Source organism: Python bivittatus, unplaced genomic scaffold (genome assembly GCF_059951505.1).
Source record: "Python bivittatus isolate LINGU-HERP-01145 unplaced genomic scaffold, Pbiv_v1 ctg000690_np1212, whole genome shotgun sequence".
Classification (NCBI taxonomy): Eukaryota; Metazoa; Chordata; class Lepidosauria; order Squamata; family Pythonidae; genus Python; species Python bivittatus.
The window spans coordinates 10423600-10443194 of NW_028277096.1; the positions used below are offsets into that span (position 1 = coordinate 10423600).

Genomic DNA, 19595 nt, shown 5'->3' on the forward strand with positions numbered 1-19595 from the left:
AGATAGATTTTCTTTATGATGATCTATCCTTAACCTTATCCTTCACGTCTTCCAATGATGCACCCATCGCCACTATAACTGAGTCTGTCCACCTTGCTGCTGGTTGTCCTCTTCTTCTCTTTCCTTCCACCTTTCCCAGTATCAGAGCCTTCTCCAGAGAGCTGGGTCTTTGCATAAGGTGTCTGATGTAGGATAATTTGAGCCTGATCATTTGTGCCTTGTGTGAGATACTACTTTGATCACAGTTCAAATAACATTAGTATTTTAAAGATTAAAATGATCTCAAACCATTAAAATGTTACTGTGATGGAATGGAATTATGAAGGCCAAGCTCAGGGAGATAAACATTTTCTTAGCTCCCAGAACCGTGTGAGAGGAACAAGAGGATGAGACTGGCACCTCCCTGAGGAATTCACACTGTTGTGGCTGGAGGACTTTGGGAACTGGGGTTTTAGTCTGGGAAGATTCTTGCTAGAGGTTGTAGCTAATAAACATAGCTGGACTGTATTGGCATTGTCTCTTGGAGTTCCTTGGGCTAGGCCTGACATCAATCTTCCCAGACTCAAACCCCAGTTCCCAAAGTCCTCCAGCCACAACAGTGTGAATTCCTCAGGGAGGTGCCAGTCTCATCCTCTTGTTCCTCCCACGCGGTTTTGGGGAGCTAAGAAAATGTTTGTCTCTCTGAGCTTGGCCTTCATAATTCCATTCCATCACAGTTACTATTTAAAAATACAGGCATTCTAAACATTATTTAAAAGTAGTTTTATAGGGCCATCCAAGTTTTGGGGAAGACCAGGTGGGTCAACAGGTGGGTTGGTCATCTAATCCAACCCTCTTGGTGCAAGACTTATGATGCAAGAAGCAGCTCCAGGATCTCTGATTGGCTACTCAGCCTCTGCTAAAACTCCAGGGGACCTTACCACCTTCCAAGGTACTCTGTTCCACTGTGGAGTCCTTGGGGTTCTCTGAGCTTGGTTCTTTTCTTGCAAATGTTTCATTACCCAGCTAGATAACATCTTCAGTACTAAAATGGGCTGGGGTTTGCTCTCTATTTATATACTGCAGCATGCTTTCCCGGTGGGGGTGGGGTTTTTGTTTTGCTCCTCTGGTAGTTCTTTGATTGGCATATGTTTGCTGCTAGCATGCCACAGTATATAAACAGAAAGCAAACCCCAGCCCATCTTAGCACTGAAGATGTTACCTAGCCGGGTAATGAAACATAAAGAACCAAGCTCAGAGATCCCCAAGGACGCCATAGTTCAACCCTGAGCTACACATATTCACCTCTATTGGTACTCTGTTCTACTGTCAAACAGTTCTTACCAGTAGGACATTTCTCCTCCTGTTCAGCTAAGATCTCTCTCTCTCTGGTTTCCACCTCTAGCTCTTATCCTTCTGTTCCTTAGCTACTCTTCTCAGCTCTGGTAATACCTTTTCTGATTAACCGATTTATTCAAAGGTTCTTGTAAGCTGCAGTTCACTTCATCAGGTGCATAAAATGGCTGGACTGATGTAGGGTTTAAATTGAGATGTGGGGGAAGAGGAGGGAAAGAGAGGCTGGTTATGTAGATGCAGGTTACATGTGAGACAGGTTACAAGTACCTTATCAATTAACAGTTGTAATGTGTTAAAAACCCCTTGTGTTTATTGAGATTTTCTGAGATTGGTTCCCCCAAACCTTCACCCTAATTTAAATCCTACATCACTCTAGCCACGCTATGTTAGTTGGAAAAGGTGTCACCACACTCCTTTTTTGCCATCCTAGACCAGTGTTTCTCAACCTTAGCAACTTTAAGATGTGTGGACTTCAACTCCCATGGCTGGCTGGGGAATCCTGGGAATTGAAGTCCACACATCTTAGAGTTGCTAAGGTTGAGAAACACTGTCTTATACTAACACAGCTCTCCTCTTACATGTTCCCCCACTCTGCAAGTCTTGTTGCCTGATGCTTTCCTTTGTTGTTGTTCAGTCGTTAAGCCGTGTCTGACTCTTCGTGACCCCATGAACCATATCGTGCCTGTCCTCCACTGCCTCCCTGAGTTTGCTCAGTTTCATGCTCATTGCTTCAGTGATGCTATCTAACCATCTCATCCTCTGCCGTCCTCTTCTCCTTTTGCCTTCAATCTTTCCCAGCATCAGGGTCTTTTCCAAAAAGTTCTTTCTTTGCATTAGGTGGCCAAATTATCTGAGCTTGAGCTTCAGTATCAATCCTTCCAATGAGCAGTCATGGTTGATTTCCTTTAAGATTGACTAGTTTGATCTTCTAGCAGTCCAAGGGACTCCCAAGAATCTTCTCCAGCACCACAATTCAAAAGCATCAGTTCTTCAGCGCTCAGCCTTCCTTATGGTCCAGCTCTCACAGCCATACATTGCTACTGGAAAAATGATAGCTTTGATTATGCGGATCTTTGTCGGCAAGGTGATGTCTCTGCTTTTTAATATGCTGTCTAGGTTTGCCATAGCTTTCCTCCCAAGGAGCAAGCATCTTTTAATTTCATGGCTGCAGTCTCCATCTGCGGTGATCTTGGAGCTCAAGTAAATAAAGTCTGTTACTGCTTCCATTTCTACCCCTTCTATTTGCCAGGAGATGCTTTTCTACTCCAAGTCAAAAAGATTTCCATTCTCTCTTGCTTCCCCTTGTGGATGGTACCTAGATTTTCCATCCCAAGCTGTTGTCTATATTCCCCCCATTTCAAACTCCACCTCTCAGAATCTGTACAGAGGGAGTACCAGTTGGGGCAGGCAAAGCTGAGGTAGACAGAGCTCAATTTTCTGGCTCTGTATGAGGCAGATGTTCCGCCTGTGGTTGGAAGCTTTGATTCTTTCTGACCTCTTCTGTTTTTTCCTGGCAAGAGGAAATTAACATTTCAAATAGAAATGAGAATCCGTTTGTTTCTCTCTTCCACAAACCAGGCTTCCCTAGTAAGATTGAAGCTTGCCTGTCCTAACACTTTGTAGACAAGCTGGACGCTCTGCCTGTCATCATCTCACACCTCTATGGTTAGAGAGGAAGGGAGTATATTCCAATGCATATGAAGAGCAGTGGCTTGGCAAAAAAGCTGTATTTCTGAATTTGCCTACAAGGGTCCTTACTGAGTAAATAGAGTTACAGTGCAAGTATCTGCCAGGTGTCCCATGTGTTATCACCCTTGGTGCTCTCACTTCCTCTGCAGAAAATCAAATTGCTGCCTAACCGCAATGAGATGCTTTATTCTGTAGTTTGTCTGCAGTTGTGAGTCACTTGGGGGCCTGCTATGAATAGTGAATTCATTCACTGAATGTTAATCAAGGTGCGTGCGTGCGTGTGCGTGTGTGTGTGTCCATGTGTATGTGAGCGTTTTAAGAGTGCAGATGAGCGGCTTTGGGGAACCCAGTTTTTAATTCCCCTCCCCCTCAAAATATAATTCAACAATCTGCATGGAATATTTACTGTCACTTAAGAGGCACATGAGAGGGGATGAATCTGCTGAGTATCATCCCGTACGTAATGCTTTTGAGCATTCTCACCTATTTTCTGTAGCAATCAGATGATTTTCTTAAAGCTCAAAGCAGGGTATTTAAAGTGTCCGTTCCCCTCTTCCCCCCTCCCCAAATGTCATATTTAAGAGTTTGTGTTTTATCTCAGATGAAACTCATGCATAATTATAATGCATTTAAATAGCTAAGAATTGTGCTGTTGGCACGGTACTGTAGATGCAGCGGGAGACCAGGACTGAAAGGAAGGTTCTAGGTTCAAATCCCACCTCAGCCGTCAGGCTCACTGGCTTCCTTTAGAGCTATCACTATGTGGATCAACCTATTATGCTAAGACATGATGTGGCATGTTTAATTTTGGCTCCGTACGATGCATCTACCCAGCTGTTACACTTTATAACCCATTGTGTATGGCTTAGGGTTCTGCGAAACCCCCAAGCTTATGACTTAACAAATCATAATTTAAAAAAAACTAGGGTGTATCACTAACTCCTAAGGTTGCTATGAGGATTAAAAAATGGGGGAAGGAATCCTTTGTAGGCCATCTTTAAGATCATGGGCAATTCAGATTGCTGGTCATTGTCTATAAAGCCTGATACGGGTGATGTTCCTACTGGACTGCCTCTCCAGTTGGAATCAACTTTTGAATCCCAAGAGAAACACTTATAACTCCCCTACCTCTATGTGCTATGCAGTGCTATGCTCATAGGCCCTGCTTTTCCATGTCAATGCCAATAGTGGGGAACAGCCACCTGATGGAAATCAGGCTCAGCTCCCCTTAATTTTGGCCTGCCAGAAAATGTGAAAAGCTGATTGGTCTGTGGTGTATGAAGACACCCAGGTGTGACTGATCTATAACCCAGGTTATAATTTTTGAATTTGTTTGTTGTCCTACCAGGGAAGTTTTTATTGTTCTTGTTTTGTGTGCTTATTAATGTAAACTTCCAAGAGTCTGATGTTTTCAGTGGATATAAAGGCAATCAGCAAATAAAACATGTGGCTATTGTTCAGCTTTAACATTTCTCCAAGTTCTGTTCCAAAGAGGTGAGAAGGCACATCATTTTGTACAGGAATTTGCAAATATCCGATTTTTTAAAGATCTGATATTTGCAGGTTGGTGGGGTCAGAGATCAATCATAGATGCAGGAGTATATCAGTCTCAGAAAACCCTTGAAGTTCAAGCAAAGTTTACCTAGACTATATTAGAAACCTTGCAAAGTAAGAATATTTTCACTGCTGACCTAAGCAACATTTGGGATGAAACTAGTTTCACATCCATGTTTATCCCCAGTCAGGTCCTTTTTAGTAGTGAAACACAGGGCCTCCAAAAACTATCCTAACTTATAAGTAATTCATAAGGAAGGTAGTGATGATCTACCTTAGTCCACCATCCAGTATCATCTTTTGAACTGGATCCAGAAACAAATCTGAAATGAATACACTTGGAACAAGACCAAAGTTATTTGATTTAAAAAGTGAGCCAATTCTTTGTTCACTAGCTGAATTTTCCAAACTTATTTCATGGGCAAGATTGCAATTACCTAAGCTGAGGTATTGGAAGTCTCCATTATGTCAGGTATAGATCTGGGCTTGGCTCTATAAATCATCCCAGTTGTTTATGAACTATACCAGGTAATTACAGTAGTTCTGCCCCTTGAACTAATATCTTGCACACAGCTTACCCTTGAGCCATTGCTTTGCTCCATTTAGTGAATTTTATTTATTCAGTTTGTATGGCCACCCATCTCAAATACATGACTCTCAGTGGCTAACAATACTTAAAAACAAGATAAACAAAAACCATAAATAACATATATATTAGCTATATATAAACACCCCCCAACAATTAACATAAACATGATATGGGCTCAGCCACATATCCAGGGACCCAGGCTTGATGACAAAACCAGATCTTGAAGGCTTACAAAAGGCCAGCCTGGTTGGGGTGAGTAGATCCCTGAAGTTTAATATTCACCTTCACCTGTCCAGAATGACATGGAAAACTCCTACAACAAGGCTAGTAGAAGGATGTTGAAATTTGAAAACAGGTAAACTCAGCACTTTCAAAACAATCCCATTGTGTTACAAGGCAGCCAGGTATAATCTTTGCCCTTGCCAATAAACACAAAGCTATAGAATGAAGGCTTTCATTAGTTTATTTATAAATCCTCTTACAGCTTTCAAGGAGGGGAAAGTATGATTGAGAAAATCTAGTTGAAAAGTTGTCCATGTCATAGTTATTTCAGCTCTGGCTGCAGTTGTTAGATTAGTTGCGTTAGATTAGAATTCTAAAGTTTTGATAATCTTTTGTAATCTTTTTAGTAGATATCAAAAACAAGATGAAGGGCTTAGGCATTATAGTATAAAAGTCATGTGGGATGATATTTTGATCCAAATCTGTTTATATTCACTTGATGGGGAGCAGAAAAGTTCTTTCTGGCCTCTAGCCAATTTTCCTGTCATACATCCAGGGCTCTTGGACATGAAAGACTGAATGTGGCACTTTGAAAAGCCTACGTGTAGGCCAATTTCATGCTATAATTTCCCTTTTATTATGCATGGAATATTGACAGTACAGCATAGGTTTATGGGCATTGGGTGGTATATCAGTACACCTTTGAGATTGTCACATCCATTTGTTAGTATCTGGTGACAAAAGAGCTGAGTTGGATGAATGGGGAAAAAATTGGCTCTTGCAAAATCATAGATTACTGGGAGAATAAATGATTGGGTAATGTTTGTATGTCTGCCACTCAACACTCTTCTGTTCTTTTTATCCTTCATTCCCATTGGCTGTGCTTTGCGGATCTCCCACTGGAAACTACAGAACTTCCAGCTGAAGAAGGTAAGGCGGATTCCTATTAGCCATTGTTTGATTTTTGGCAGGAAGGGGAAGCCCCATGGGCTTTGTGGGGGGCAAAGGAGAGAAAGTTGAGTTCAAATTACAGGTCACCCCAAAGTTCTTTGGACTGATCTTGGAATCATGGCTATCTTTTAAATAATCTACTTTGCTAGTATGTTGTAGGTATGCTGTTTTTTGCCACCCATAGGGTAAATGAAATTATAATATTTAAGATACCCACTAGTTTGATCTGGATGGGAAAAGCTTCATGTAGTCACTGTGAGAGGATCTTTATGTGGTAGGCATATTTACCATGAGTGATACCTTTATATGGTGGGCGTGTTTACCATGAGTGATAAAATTCCAGTGGTTCCTGCACACATGTGCCCAAGTTGTGACACTTGGAGCTTCTGTAGTCTGGACACTATGTCCCTGAATACCCCATCTTGATATTCCTCCACCGGTGTTAGCTCTCTGCATATAAAAAACTAGAAAACTAATGTTAGTAATTACATTCTAGCTTTCTCCCTGACCTGTTAAATGTTGGGTGTGCCAGGAGTTTTATTGGTGTTCTTGTTGGGTTATATATATTTAAAAAATACCATCCAAGAACAATCCCTTGCTTTTGAAGATCAGGCGTAAGTCTCCTATAGTCAGTGAGATGTATTCCCTAATAAGTGTACACGAGCTTGCAAATATTTTTGAAGAAATTACAACTGTAGTCTTTTACGCATTCTGCGTTTTAAATACATATATAAGGGGTATTTCTAGGGATGATTTTTATTATTCTAACAGAAGTTTTAAATTAACTTTGTAGGGAAATCACTTCTGGAGCTGATATTGGAACAGTTTGAAGATCTCCTCGTGCGCATCCTTCTCTTGGCTGCGTTTGTTTCCTTTGTAAGTACGGTTAGCTCAGTTGGGTTATTGAATAAATAATTTTGCAGATTAAGCCCCAAGAAGAGGAAAAAGAGGATTCACACCAAAACAAATTCTGCAGTAAGAGAATCTGCATTCTGAAAAAAGAATAATTTATGCATATTTAAGAGGATTTGCCTAACTTAGGCATTTTTATGATTTAAATCGGAGTCTGCTAACAAACCCTGGAGGATCAAAGATCTGAAACCCTTTTAAGCCTGGTATTTTTATTCTGCAGACCTCTTGCTTTGCAATGCATTGCTCACCTTTCACAGGTCTCTATGCATAAGGGCTAGAAATTTCAAAAAATTAACAAGTGAAGCTCTTCAAATGATTTCCTAATAATTAAATTTTCAACTCATGGATCATTAGTGCAGATGTCGAGGCTGACCTGGTTCAGTCCAATCCAGAAAACGAGTGCTAATCTCACAGAAAAAGCTTGATTTTTCTAGTCGGCTTTTCAAACAGAGTGGGACAGCTTGTCATTCGGGGTGAAATGTAGCAGCATAGAAAACTGCCAGATATCAAGGGTGCTCTGGCTCCGCCCTGTTTGTACAGATTGGTGTGATTCTCCAAGATTTTTGTAGCTGGGATGAGCGGAAGCTTTTATCCCTCCCTTTAGGTCAGAAGTTCTTAACCTGGGGCCCACAGATCCCTTGGGGATCCATGGATAGATTTCAGGGGGTCTATGAACTTGGATGAGGAAAAAAATACAGGTTTATTTTCACTTCTAACTGAAACGTAGCTTCTTGTTCAATAATGTACGTATATAGGTAACAAAGTAATGTATGGCTTCTAGACTCCAAAAGTGTTCTTAAATTCAATAAATCTGTCACTCAAATTATTACACCTTAAAAAGGGTATGTTCTTGTTATTGATTTAATGGATTAATAAAGAAGCACTTATATTATGTATGTGTTATTTTTTAAATAATTTGATAAGTGTATTTGATTATAATTGGTTTCTTTTATAATACAACCAATATCTATGTATTTTAGTTTATGCATTTAAATTTAAATACATTTTTCATAAAAGAGATTGTAGGTTTCGCCAGACTCTCAAGGGGGTCCATGATACAAAAGGTATGAGAATCCTAGTTTTAACTGGAGATGCTGAGAAACTTTGCATGCAAATAGCCAAAAACCTTGATTAGATTAATATGCGACATACCCTGAAAATGTACAAGGGCTACAAGATATAGAAAGTATGTGCCTCCAGATTTTTGTTTTAACATTTCATGTCTCATAATAGCAATAGAAAATTCTGTAGTCCACACAAGTACATACATAGACCTTGTAAGGAGATCTCACTCAGTGTGAAGGAGACAACGGAGGGAAAAGTAGGAATGGAGGCCACGGAATGAGAAAATCATACGCACTGCATAATTTCAGTTACATATTGTTGTGGGCAAAATGCCCGCTTAAATAAGAAGCCAAAGTGTTTGGTGATAGATGCATCCAAGTATCTTTTATTGTCAATAAAAGCTACAGTGATCATGGGGCTCCTTGCCAGAGGAATGCAGAAGAACCCCAAAGCCCGCAAAGTTACAGGTTATATACCCTATGAAATGATAGATAAGACTTAGAAGAGCAATGTCAATTACAACATGACCTTCACTGCAGGATCTGATAACCACGTTGTTGTTGTTGTTAACCACATTGTTAACCACATGGGGTGACCTTACTGTGGCCTGCTCAGAACTTCTGCGTTCTGCTCTTCTCAAGGTAGTCATCTATGGGGGTTGGTGTAGTGAATTCTACAGCGTGCAGGGCATTGGGCTTCGTGACCTCTTAGGTCCCTTACAACTCTATGATTCTAAAGAGACTCCAAGCCTGCCCTTTCTACTGCACTAGCACCTTCTAACATAAACAGTGTCCTTTATTGTACTCATATATTGAGTCCCTTCATACCACAGAAAAGACAACAACTTGGTTTTCATTATCTGCCTCCTTCCCTTCCAGGGTTATCAGGCAGCTTCAGCTGGCCTGCTCTGTCTCCTACAGTGTTTCTCAATCTTCATCCTCATGCTGGCTGGGGAATTCTGGGAGTTGAAGTCCACACATCTTAAAGTTGATAAGATTGAGAAACACTGGTCTACTATGTAGTTTAGCATCATGTATATATGGAGAATATTATTTGTCCTCCACAATATACCGTATTTTTCCGTCAATAAGACGCCACCATATACAAGACGACTCCCACTTTTCCAACTGAAAATTAAGAAATCAATATTTTAAAGATAGTGCAGAACACATTTTTATTTAGCAATTAGGTAACATTTACCTGATACACTCGGTGGGAGGAGGTCCAAACCGTCTCTCTGCAGCTCTATTTCCATGCTCTTTTGCATAACTGATTACATTCAATCACGAGTGAAACTGCTGATAGCTTGTCTCTGCAAACAGACTTCCTCCAATTGGTTTGTTCAGCATCAGCTGACATCAGTTACATAAGGCTCGTGATTGGAGGAAGTCTGTTTGCAGAGACAGTGTGGGCAGTTTCACTCGTGATTGGAGGCTTGTGATTGGAGGAAGCCTGTTTGCAGAGTCAAGCTATTTCACTCGTGATTGGAGGCTAGCAATAGGAGGAAGCCTGTTTGCAGAGACAAAGTATGGGCAGTTTTGCAACCGCGCGGTTCTCTCCTCGGCTGACTTCCTTGAATAAGACGCCCTTCAATTTTTAGTGTAAGGATTTTAGAAAAAAGTATCGTCTTATAGTCGGAAAAATACGGTACTTCAAGTTATTTAAGTATAAGATGTTGCTAGGGGTTGTGGAAAGGGATGTCATGCTAGTAAAGCAAGATGCACCCAGCTAGGTTGCTACACTTAGCCGTCTTTAACTGATTCCACCAAGTAAAGCAAAATCAAATGTGACTGGTACTGAGATGAGAGACCACAAAGAAACCCAGTGCTGTAGATTTAGCTGAAAAAACGTCCTGGAGGAAAGCAGCAGTGAACCATTGCTGTGTTGTTGTCAAGAAAACTACATTTCCATGTAGTGGCCAGGAGCCAAGCTCAACTCAGAGAAGGCCAGGGAGCTTCGTCATGAATTTTAGTGGGAATCTCAGGGCAATTTTTTTCTTATCATGAAGAAAAAATGACTACTTGCGAAGGAGTCATAAGAAGGATGAGCCAAAGGTCATTTTGTGTCTATTTTTTAATTTCGCAATTGCCTGATTTTTATTAACCAAAATAATTTACATACCTGCAATGGAATTGGCAGGGTACTTTACAAAAAGGTATCTCTGAAACATAGTCCACATGTTAAAAGTGGGCGTGGAAGAATGAAATAAAGACTTTTATTTTACTTTTGAGCAGTGGAGAGGAATTACATGTTCCATGTAGTACCTCCTTGGACAAGAACAACTTTTTGGACTTTCCCCCTAGTTTCTTAGGTTGAGTGTTACTTATGTGTATTTATTAAGGCTATGGGGTGGTCAGCACACCTATTATCCTTAATTACTTCCCCCTCCCAGAGAAAGCTAGAAAATATGTTATCCATTTACAACAAAGCAACACAATCTTGGTGAGCTCCAGTGGTGCCCCAAAAATGTTGTGTAGTCCTGCCTTAAAGCAATGGGCGTTTGGCATTTTGCAGAACGGAGTGTGCTTCATCCTCCTTCAGCTGTTTTGGGGAGCATTTCGTATAAAGATTAAAAAGGAAAGATTCTTTTGCACTTTTGTCAAAGTGAGGGCTCTTCCAGGGACACTGCTATCTCCATCTATTTCACAAGATCCCGTCCTCGGGCTGAGTTTGGTATTAGAGTGAATGATCTAAAGGGCTCTTAAGAGAAGCAATTTCTCAATAAAGATACTAATTATGGACAGTCAAAGGAAGAAGGATTAAAGATTAAACAGCCAATACAATATCTTTATGTCAGCCTGTGCCATGGTGTATCATTGTGGCCATCCTATCTCGCAAAGGCAATTTCGTAGTGTTCTTTTGCTTGTCCCACCAACTCTAGTCCAGCAAGTGCACGCTACAGTCAAGTGTGTGTTTTCAGAGATGGGCCCTTTTTCAAATACATATATACTGGGAAACAAAGTCTGAAATAACTTCTCATTTTCCCTTCTGTTTCCCCCCTCCCTTTCTGCCAGATTATAACAGTTTGAATAAGAGATCATATATATCCTGTTGAGTTTCTGTTCTCTCTCCTCAACTTTATTTTCTTATTAACATCAAGGGCTTAATCTGATAGAAACTGAAAGCCCTCAAAGTGGATCCAGATCAGTGGGGATTCAACGGTGCCTGTTCAATTCAGTGTGTTGTTTCCAAATGTAGCATTAACTCAACAGGGACCAGCTCCTTTGACTTTTGAGCTGGCTTTCCGTCAGAAGAAGGAAAATTAACTTTGCAACTAGCTAACAGAGGAATATTTCCCAGGAATGTTCAGCTGAAAGAGGAGAGAGTTAAAAAAAAAATCCACAAACGATATTAGAGTATTGAGAAAGTTTCTGTTTAGTAACCATTGTGTTTTGGTGTCAAATGTGTAGCTACAGGAGATTCCGGTCACTTCATTCCACCTGAGAAAATTATTTGCTGGAAGAATTCGGTCTGCTTTTACCACCCACCGCTTAGCTAAGCCATTTTTAAAAAGCTCCAATTTTCAGATTACATTTTCCAAGTTTTTTCTGCATAAACAATAGTCAATGGAAGCTGCAGCATGTGGTAGGCTACAGCTGGGCAGCCGATGGCCCTCTGGGCATTATTGAACTACATCTCCCAGCATGCCTCACCATTGAATCTACTGCTCGGGACTGCAGGAAGTTACAGCAAGAACCATTGTCTGCTGTAGACCATGGGATGGTGACTGAATGGAAGAACATTATTTTATTTTTATTTTTTCAATTTGTATAGCTGCCCATCTCACATGTGTGACTCTGGGAGGCTCACATCAATTAAAACATCATCAAAAACACCAAAATGCAAATAAAACAAAATGTAAACTGCACCCATATCCACTTTTAATAAGGGAGGGGCTTTGTGTTGTCATTGATACTGGCCTCCTCAAAGCCTTTCTTTATTGCCTAGTTCAGCATTTCCCAGCCAGCTAGCAGGGATGACCTATCTTGAGGTGGCCTTTCTTGGACTGGGTTCAAGGAGGGAAATTCATTCATTCATTCATTCATTCATTCATTCCATTCATTCCATTCATTCCATTCATTCATCCATCCATCCATCCATCCATCCATCCATCCATCCATCCATCCATCCATTCCATTTATATAGCCACCCATCTCAGACCAGTGACTCTGGGCAGCTGACAATAATAAAATACTATATTAGCATGAGTACAGCAGACAACTTAAACCAGGGTTTTTTCACCTGGGGTCCATAGATAGATTTCAGGGGATCTGTCAACTTGGATAGGGAAAAAAAATTACAACTTTATTTTCCCTACCCTCTAACTGAAATGTAGCTTTTCATTCAGTGAAGGATATAGACAATAAAGTAATTTAAAAATGGCATCTAGACTCCAAGCATGTTGGTTAACTTCAGTCAATCTCACTCTCTAGAATTATTGTACCCTAAAAAAGCTGAATATAATTTAACTCAAAAAGTCTTGGAGAACACTGGTGTTTCTTGAGAAAAGCCAATCTTTGCCTTGTAATATTTATTTTGATAGCTGCATTTGAACATAATTGGTTTCCTTTGTATATAATTGTATGCATTTAAACACTTTTTTTTGAGAAAGGGTCCATAAGTTTTACCAGATTCTCAAAGGGACCCATGGCACAAAAAGGTTAAGAACTCTTGACTTAGCCTGAGAGCCAGTGTGGTATAGTGGTTGAGGTGCTGGGTAGGAGCACAGGGACCCAGGTTCTGGTCCTCCCATAGGCGCCCAAGCCATATGGGTGACTTTGGGCCAGTTGCTCTCTCTCAGCCTTAACCAACATCAGGCTCTGCAACAAACTGGCTGAGAAACAGATTTTCTCATCACATTACACCCTGTAAGAACTAAGCAAGGACATATGTGAACCATGCAACCCTATGAGACAAATGCTAAGAATAAACAACAACAGCAACTAAGGACAATTTAAGGCTGCCTGTCTCATGGGCTTGGGATGAGATGAAGGCCATGATAAGAAAAAGGCATTTCCGGTAGCCTTTTCAGTAACAAATGTAGGCAGTGAAGTAACTGATGGCCTCTAGACTTTGGAAGATGTTTAATTTCAATAAATCTCACTTTATTTAGGATGTAATAATTTTAGAGAATGAGGTTTATTGAAGTTAGCAAACATTTTTGGAGTCTAGAAACCATAAATTACGTAGTCTTTTTCATAGGCTGGGTTGCTTACTTAGTGACTTTTACTTAGCAGCATGATGTGGAACCAATAAAGTTACATCTCTAAGCTGACTCCCATTCCAGAGTGCTTCTACAATCAATTAAAGTTCATTTATGTGGTTGGGTGTCTCTCTGAGTCAAGGATTCCTGACAGTCTACATGTAGTATTTTATAAATTTTTGGCCTTATGGGTATAATAAATAATTTGAAATTGTTGAGTAGTAGATTGTCAGGGATTCCCGACAATCAGACTTGTCGTATTTTATGGTTTTAGTTTATTTATTTTTGGATTTTGTTATTTTGTTATTCCATCACACTGGAATATTTTTATCACTTTATTTTGTGATGACTTTATTATAAAGCACTATGGGATTTTTAAAAGAATGAAAATGAAAAACAGAGTTTGAAATAAACACTCTTGCTCTTTCTCCATGAAAAGTATTCTGAGCAGCGTAAAGAATGTTTATGGAGCTGTATGATAGCAATGCACTGCAACATTTATTTAAACAAATATTCTATATTGATTAAAAGTATATAGAAAACACTTTTCACCAGGAATCTCAAAACAATGCGCAGTTTTTACAAGGAGTGTGAAAATTATAACACAACAAAATAAAAGCTTTCAACTTCGGATGAAAAAGCTAAATAATTTTATGCTGGTAGTACTGGAATCTTAAGTTGTAGTTAATATTGACAGAATATTTGTCTTGTCTTCTCTATTTTCAATACTCTAAGCCAGTATTTTTCAAACTTGGCAATTTTAAGATATGTGCACTTCAACTCCCAGGATTTCCTGGCCAGCATGATCTGAGTCCAAAGGAGGGATAGAGGTAGAGAAAACATCTCAGAAGGGAACATAAAGAAAACATAGTTCTCTGGAACATAAAGGCAGGGAAGGGAGGAAGTGCGTTCAGACTTGCAAGGTTCTGTTACTGTAACCTTACAATAAAGGTAGTATCATGGTTTGGCTTCCTGTCTGAACTACCTCGAAGGGTTGACAAGTTGACAATTCCTGACTCTGAACCTGTAAATTAAACTGTTCCTTGGGCACTGAGATTCATTGGGGGATTGGAAACAACATCCTCCAGGGAGCAATTAAGGGGACTGGGTAGGCTTAGGCTTGAGAAGAGAAGACTGTGGAGGGACATGATAACACTCCTCAAGCACCTGAAGGGATGTGGTATAGAAGAAGTCCACAAGCTTTTCTTGGCCACACAGCATGTGAGTCTTGAGATGATTAAGAAACAGGAAGGCAGACTCTGGTTGAACATTAGCAAAAATTTCCAAATGGTATAACTAATTACCAAAGGAAGTTATGGGCTTGTCTTTATTTAATGTCTTCAAACAAAGGTTGGAGAAGCGTTTCTCAGAAATACTTTAATCTAGAGTCTTATGCTAAGCAGGGGTAGCCTCAGTGCTCCTTTCAGATCCAGCTTCTACGTTTCCGTGCTATGAAAAAGGCTCTCCTGGAAAAATGTAGGAAAAGACACAGTTGTTGCTGCTAGGGAAGGAAAAAGCTGAAAACTTGTTCCAGGAACCAGCTTAAATTAATTTAATTCAGAATCCCGATTTGAGGCATGTCCTTGTGCCCCTTCTGACATTGTTCCACAGCCCCCTTCCTCCAACATCTAGGGTGGCATTTCAGAGATTGAAGGTGTCTTCTGAGATTGGGGGAGGAAAGGGGATTGGAAACTTTCCTTCTATGAAGTTCTTCAATCTGATTCATGCGAGAATCCAAGATGCTAGATTTAAAGTATAAGCTAATCTCTCTCTGGTTCAGAAATAACTAACAAGCAAAATCACACCTTTTTTTAAAGTAGAACAGCAGGTAAGAATTCTAAATGTTGCAGCTCTTCCATGGGCAATGCAAGTCTGTTTTCCTACTGCAATGCTCCATAAGTATGGATGTATATATTCAAGCGTCCTCTCCCCCATCGTAGGAGGAAATGTTCTATCTTCTCAGACAAACTTGCTGATGAATAAAAACAACTTCTCCTAACAACCTCTGAAAGCTACAGTATTTTTGGTCAGTTCTTCTCCTTTTGGGTAGAATGAAGCCCTTGGCTATGGCTGCCTTTCATCTTGTTTGTTTTTTGAGATGGTTGTCTGAAGTCTTCCTCCTCATCTCCTCCCTGCTCCCTCCTCCTCTCCTCTGCAGATTCTGGCCTGGTTTGAGGAAGGTGAAGAAACCACCACAGCCTTTGTGGAGCCGGTTGTGATTATTATGATCCTCATTGCTAATGCAGTGGTAGGAGTGTGGCAGGTATGAAATTGGGCTGGTCATCTACCTGCTTTGATGTGTCTTCAGGTGGGATGGAGGAAGCAAGCTGTAGCCAAGTATGTCAGCTTCATGTGCATTTTAGGAGTTACCTGACGTAATTGCACGTCTGAATCCAGTCTGTGTCAGTTTCATGTATATGTTCTGATAGTATCTGCCAAACAGAAGGGAAAAATCCCCCCCCCCGCATTTTCTGTGAACTGGAGGTATTTATGATAGAAGATGCTTTTGAAAATAGATTAACAGTCAGTTGGTGGGAATGACTAAAGACATCTGACAGAAAGCATGGATTCCTTTGAAGTAGGCCAGCTTCTCTCTTAGTGATTTTTTTTTTATAATGATTAAACAAGATTCCTCAATTTTCTCTTATCTTCCCTCTCTTCATCTCCACCCAGATGGTTCTTCTCTTCTCTTCTCTTCTCTTCTCTTCTCTTCTCTTCTCTTCTCTTCTCTTCTCTTCTCTTCTCTTCTCTTCTCTTCTCTTCTCTTCTCTTCTCTTCTCTTCTCTCCTCTCCTCTACTCTCCTCTCCTCTCCTCTCCTCTCCTCTCCTCTCATCTCCTCTCCTCTCCTCTCCTCTCCTCTCCTCTCCTCTCCTCTCCTCTCCCCTCCCCTCCCCTCCCCTCCCCTCCCCTCCCCTGTACTCCTTCCACTTAGACCATCTCCATCTTTTCTTTTCTTCTTTTTTTGCTGTTTCTGCTGGTGTGTGGGTACATGTGAGTGGCTTCTATGTGTGCAAGAGAATGATCCATACATGTAGATGGGGATCAATTAATTTCATCAAGGGAGTGGTTTGTTTTACAGGCACTTAATTTTAATCAGGAATTATTAATTCAGTTAATTTTACTTTTTCGGAATGTGACTTCCAAGTGTCCTCAGAAGCTTCCTGCTTCCATCAGAATGATGGAAGCAGCATCATGCTGTTGTGATACACGCTTCACCCTGTGAGATGTTGCATGCACTAAGAAAAGGGGTGGGACTTGCATCACAATGGTGTGATGTTGCTTTTGTCATTCTGCCCCCTCTTGACACCCCCCTGCCCTGCAGATGCCACTGATTGAGGTGTATCACATGCACACATTTATTTGAGGGGAGGAATCTGGAGTTTAGCTGGAGCTGAGGACCATATGCTGACAGAATGAAAAAGCCGGGGTGTTCTACAGAACTTGAGTCAGTTATCTATTTTTTTCCTAATTATTCCTCCTTTTGGGGAGGACGGTATTAAATTCAAGGTTATCTTCCTTTTATAAAATACAATATTCATTGCAGCCTTTGATTTATCAGTAAGCAGGGGGTCAGTGAATCTGTCTACCTCCTGTCCTTTGTAGTCTCACGCATATAAATCGTTCATCTTTTCCATTCACTTCCTGAATAATTCTGCATTTTTTAAAGTCACGCACACAAATTTTGTATTTATTTTTATACCAATTTCCTTTACATAGTTCCGTGTATAATATTTGAGCTGAGAGCTGCCCTGTACACTTTTGGAAGTTGCAGTCTGAAAAATGTTCTGCTCTGGATATTAGTCCAAGTAGTTTAAGTTAGGGAAGTTAATTTAAAAACAAAGATCATTTTTAGCTCCAGCCTTGCATACCATCACCTCTCCTCACAAACTGATACAAACATAGAAGAGAATGCAATTTTGATTGAACACATGCCAAATTGACATTGGCTAGAAATATATTTTTGGAAGTAAATGAGGTTACGAAAAATAGCTGGGGCAACTTTTTAAAGAAGGCAATTGAGGATAAATTTGTTCCAAATGTACATATGCTTTCTTTCAGCTAATGTTTCCAAAATAGTCTTTTAAAAGAAATAAAAGAATAATCAGAGCAATCCAATATGAAACAATAAACCAAAACAGGAGGAACCTGGTTCAACAATCCAACAGAACAAGTGCGCATTTTCTATCCGCAGAACAGCACCACAATACTAGTCCATACGATTGCAAAACAAGATACTGCAACGTAGTATTCTGGGTCGTCACCAAAAAGGCCCTGCGTGTGGTAGACCCCATCTGCATCTGGATGGGACAGATCTTTTCTTTGGGGCAAATCTCAACTGGAAAAAGCTTCTCCCCAGAGACACCCAGATCATTCAGGGGACTGCTGAGTTGGAAAAGCTCCAGTTTTAAAAAGCTGTCCTGTGTTTTCCAGGAGAGGAACGCTGAGAGTGCAATTGAGGCCCTAAAGGAATACGAACCAGAAATGGGGAAAGTGATTAGAGCAGACAGGAACGGAGTGCAGCGGATCCGAGCTCGGGACATCGTCCCAGGAGATATTGTGGAGGTAGCAGGTACAATCTCAGCCATTGGCTTGCCTTGCGTGTATATGTTGACCTATGTTCTTATAAGATCCACAAGGAAATATGCCTTCCGCTTATCTGCAGCCAAATGTCAGCAGCTGTAATTTACTTATACTATAAGGCTAATTAGTTATTGGGAATTTTTTTTCTCCGAGAAGTTTACTCATACTAGTCCAGTGTTCCTCAACCTCAGCGACTTTGTCGACCAGTGTTCCTCAACCTCAGAGACTTTAAGATGTATGGACCAACTCCCAGAATTCCCTGGCTGGGGAATTCTGGGAGTTGAAGTCCACACATCTTATAGGGAGTTGAAGTCCACACATCTTAAAGTCGCTGAGGTTGAGGAACACTGGACTAGTCTGTGGCAGCAAACCAAGCAAATCATCTTGTAGCATCTTGAATGCTACAGTGGCATAAGCTTTCATGGACTTACATCCATGTCATAACACAATAAATGTGTAGTCTTTTAAAAATATGCCTTTTTTTTTTTGTTCTAGCTTTTTGGTTGTTTTCAACATGGACATCCTCTTTTATTGAAGAAGGATCTCTCGAGGTAGTTGGCAAACTAAAACAGAAGCCTTGACAATCAAAAAGGATAATCAAAGGCACCATTCCCAATACTAAAACTTAAAAAATAGACTGCAAGAATATTTACTAGTGTTGGAGACATTAATGATGAGGATGATTTATTAATACTGTACTGTTTTGTAAAGAGATATAACAGATATTTGTTTTAAGGCACTTACAATCTAAAATAAAAACAAAGGAAAAAGGGGATGGAGGCAAGAATACATAATTATTCCAATTACACATACATTGCTTAGGTACAGTAATATATAATTATTCAGTAAGACAAAGATTAAATATATACAATAATTAACAACACTTGAACAGGAGCTAGTAACTTTTTCAGGCCCAAGTCCGGAAAATTCATTGTGCAATGTCCGGGGCACCCAAATAAAGAGCTGATTTCAGTGAGAATGCATGAGATTTTGACATCATCTTGCATGATCTCATGAGATTTCAGTGATCTTTATTTTAGAGATCTTTGTAAGATTTCAGTGATCTTTATTTTTATTCTGGGGAGAGGAGGTTTGTGGACACCTGGGTTAAAAGAAAAGCAAAACGTTATTTGAATTAGAAGTGGGCTAAAATTTCTCAGAAGACTTTTTTTTCCAGCAGAGAAAATGTCTGCGATCTTTTCTTTCTCATCCCATACGAGGGTTTTCTGAGAGTAGCATCCATCAAGTTTGTAAAGCCACCATTCCTCCTTCCAGTGCCACAGAGGGAAGATGCAGAATCTTGCAAGGCTGTTAACACAATTGCTGTTGCAGCCACTTGTGGCAGTAGTCAAATAAAAAAACCAAAGACCTTAGGAAAAAGAAAATATTATATGGCCAATACTACCCCCTCCCTAAGACATGAAAAATATTTTCTCCCACTTAGAAAAATTGGACAATTTGGAATGGTTACAGTAACAGTTTGTGGTACTATT

At 40.2% G+C, this 19595-nt stretch overlaps 1 protein-coding gene across 1 annotated transcript in view; it reads left to right on the plus strand.

The window, feature by feature from the left end:
* Window positions 1–19595, plus strand: part of ATP2A3 (ATPase sarcoplasmic/endoplasmic reticulum Ca2+ transporting 3) — a 133734-nt gene that overhangs the window by 58805 nt on the left and 55334 nt on the right. Inside the window, exons 2-5 of the mRNA XM_088152196.1 lie at window positions 6302–6319; window positions 7134–7216; window positions 15679–15783; window positions 17953–18091. Coding sequence (XP_088008322.1) covers window positions 6302–6319; window positions 7134–7216; window positions 15679–15783; window positions 17953–18091 — 345 coding nt within the window. The remainder of the gene's footprint in view (window positions 1–6301; window positions 6320–7133; window positions 7217–15678; window positions 15784–17952; window positions 18092–19595) is intronic.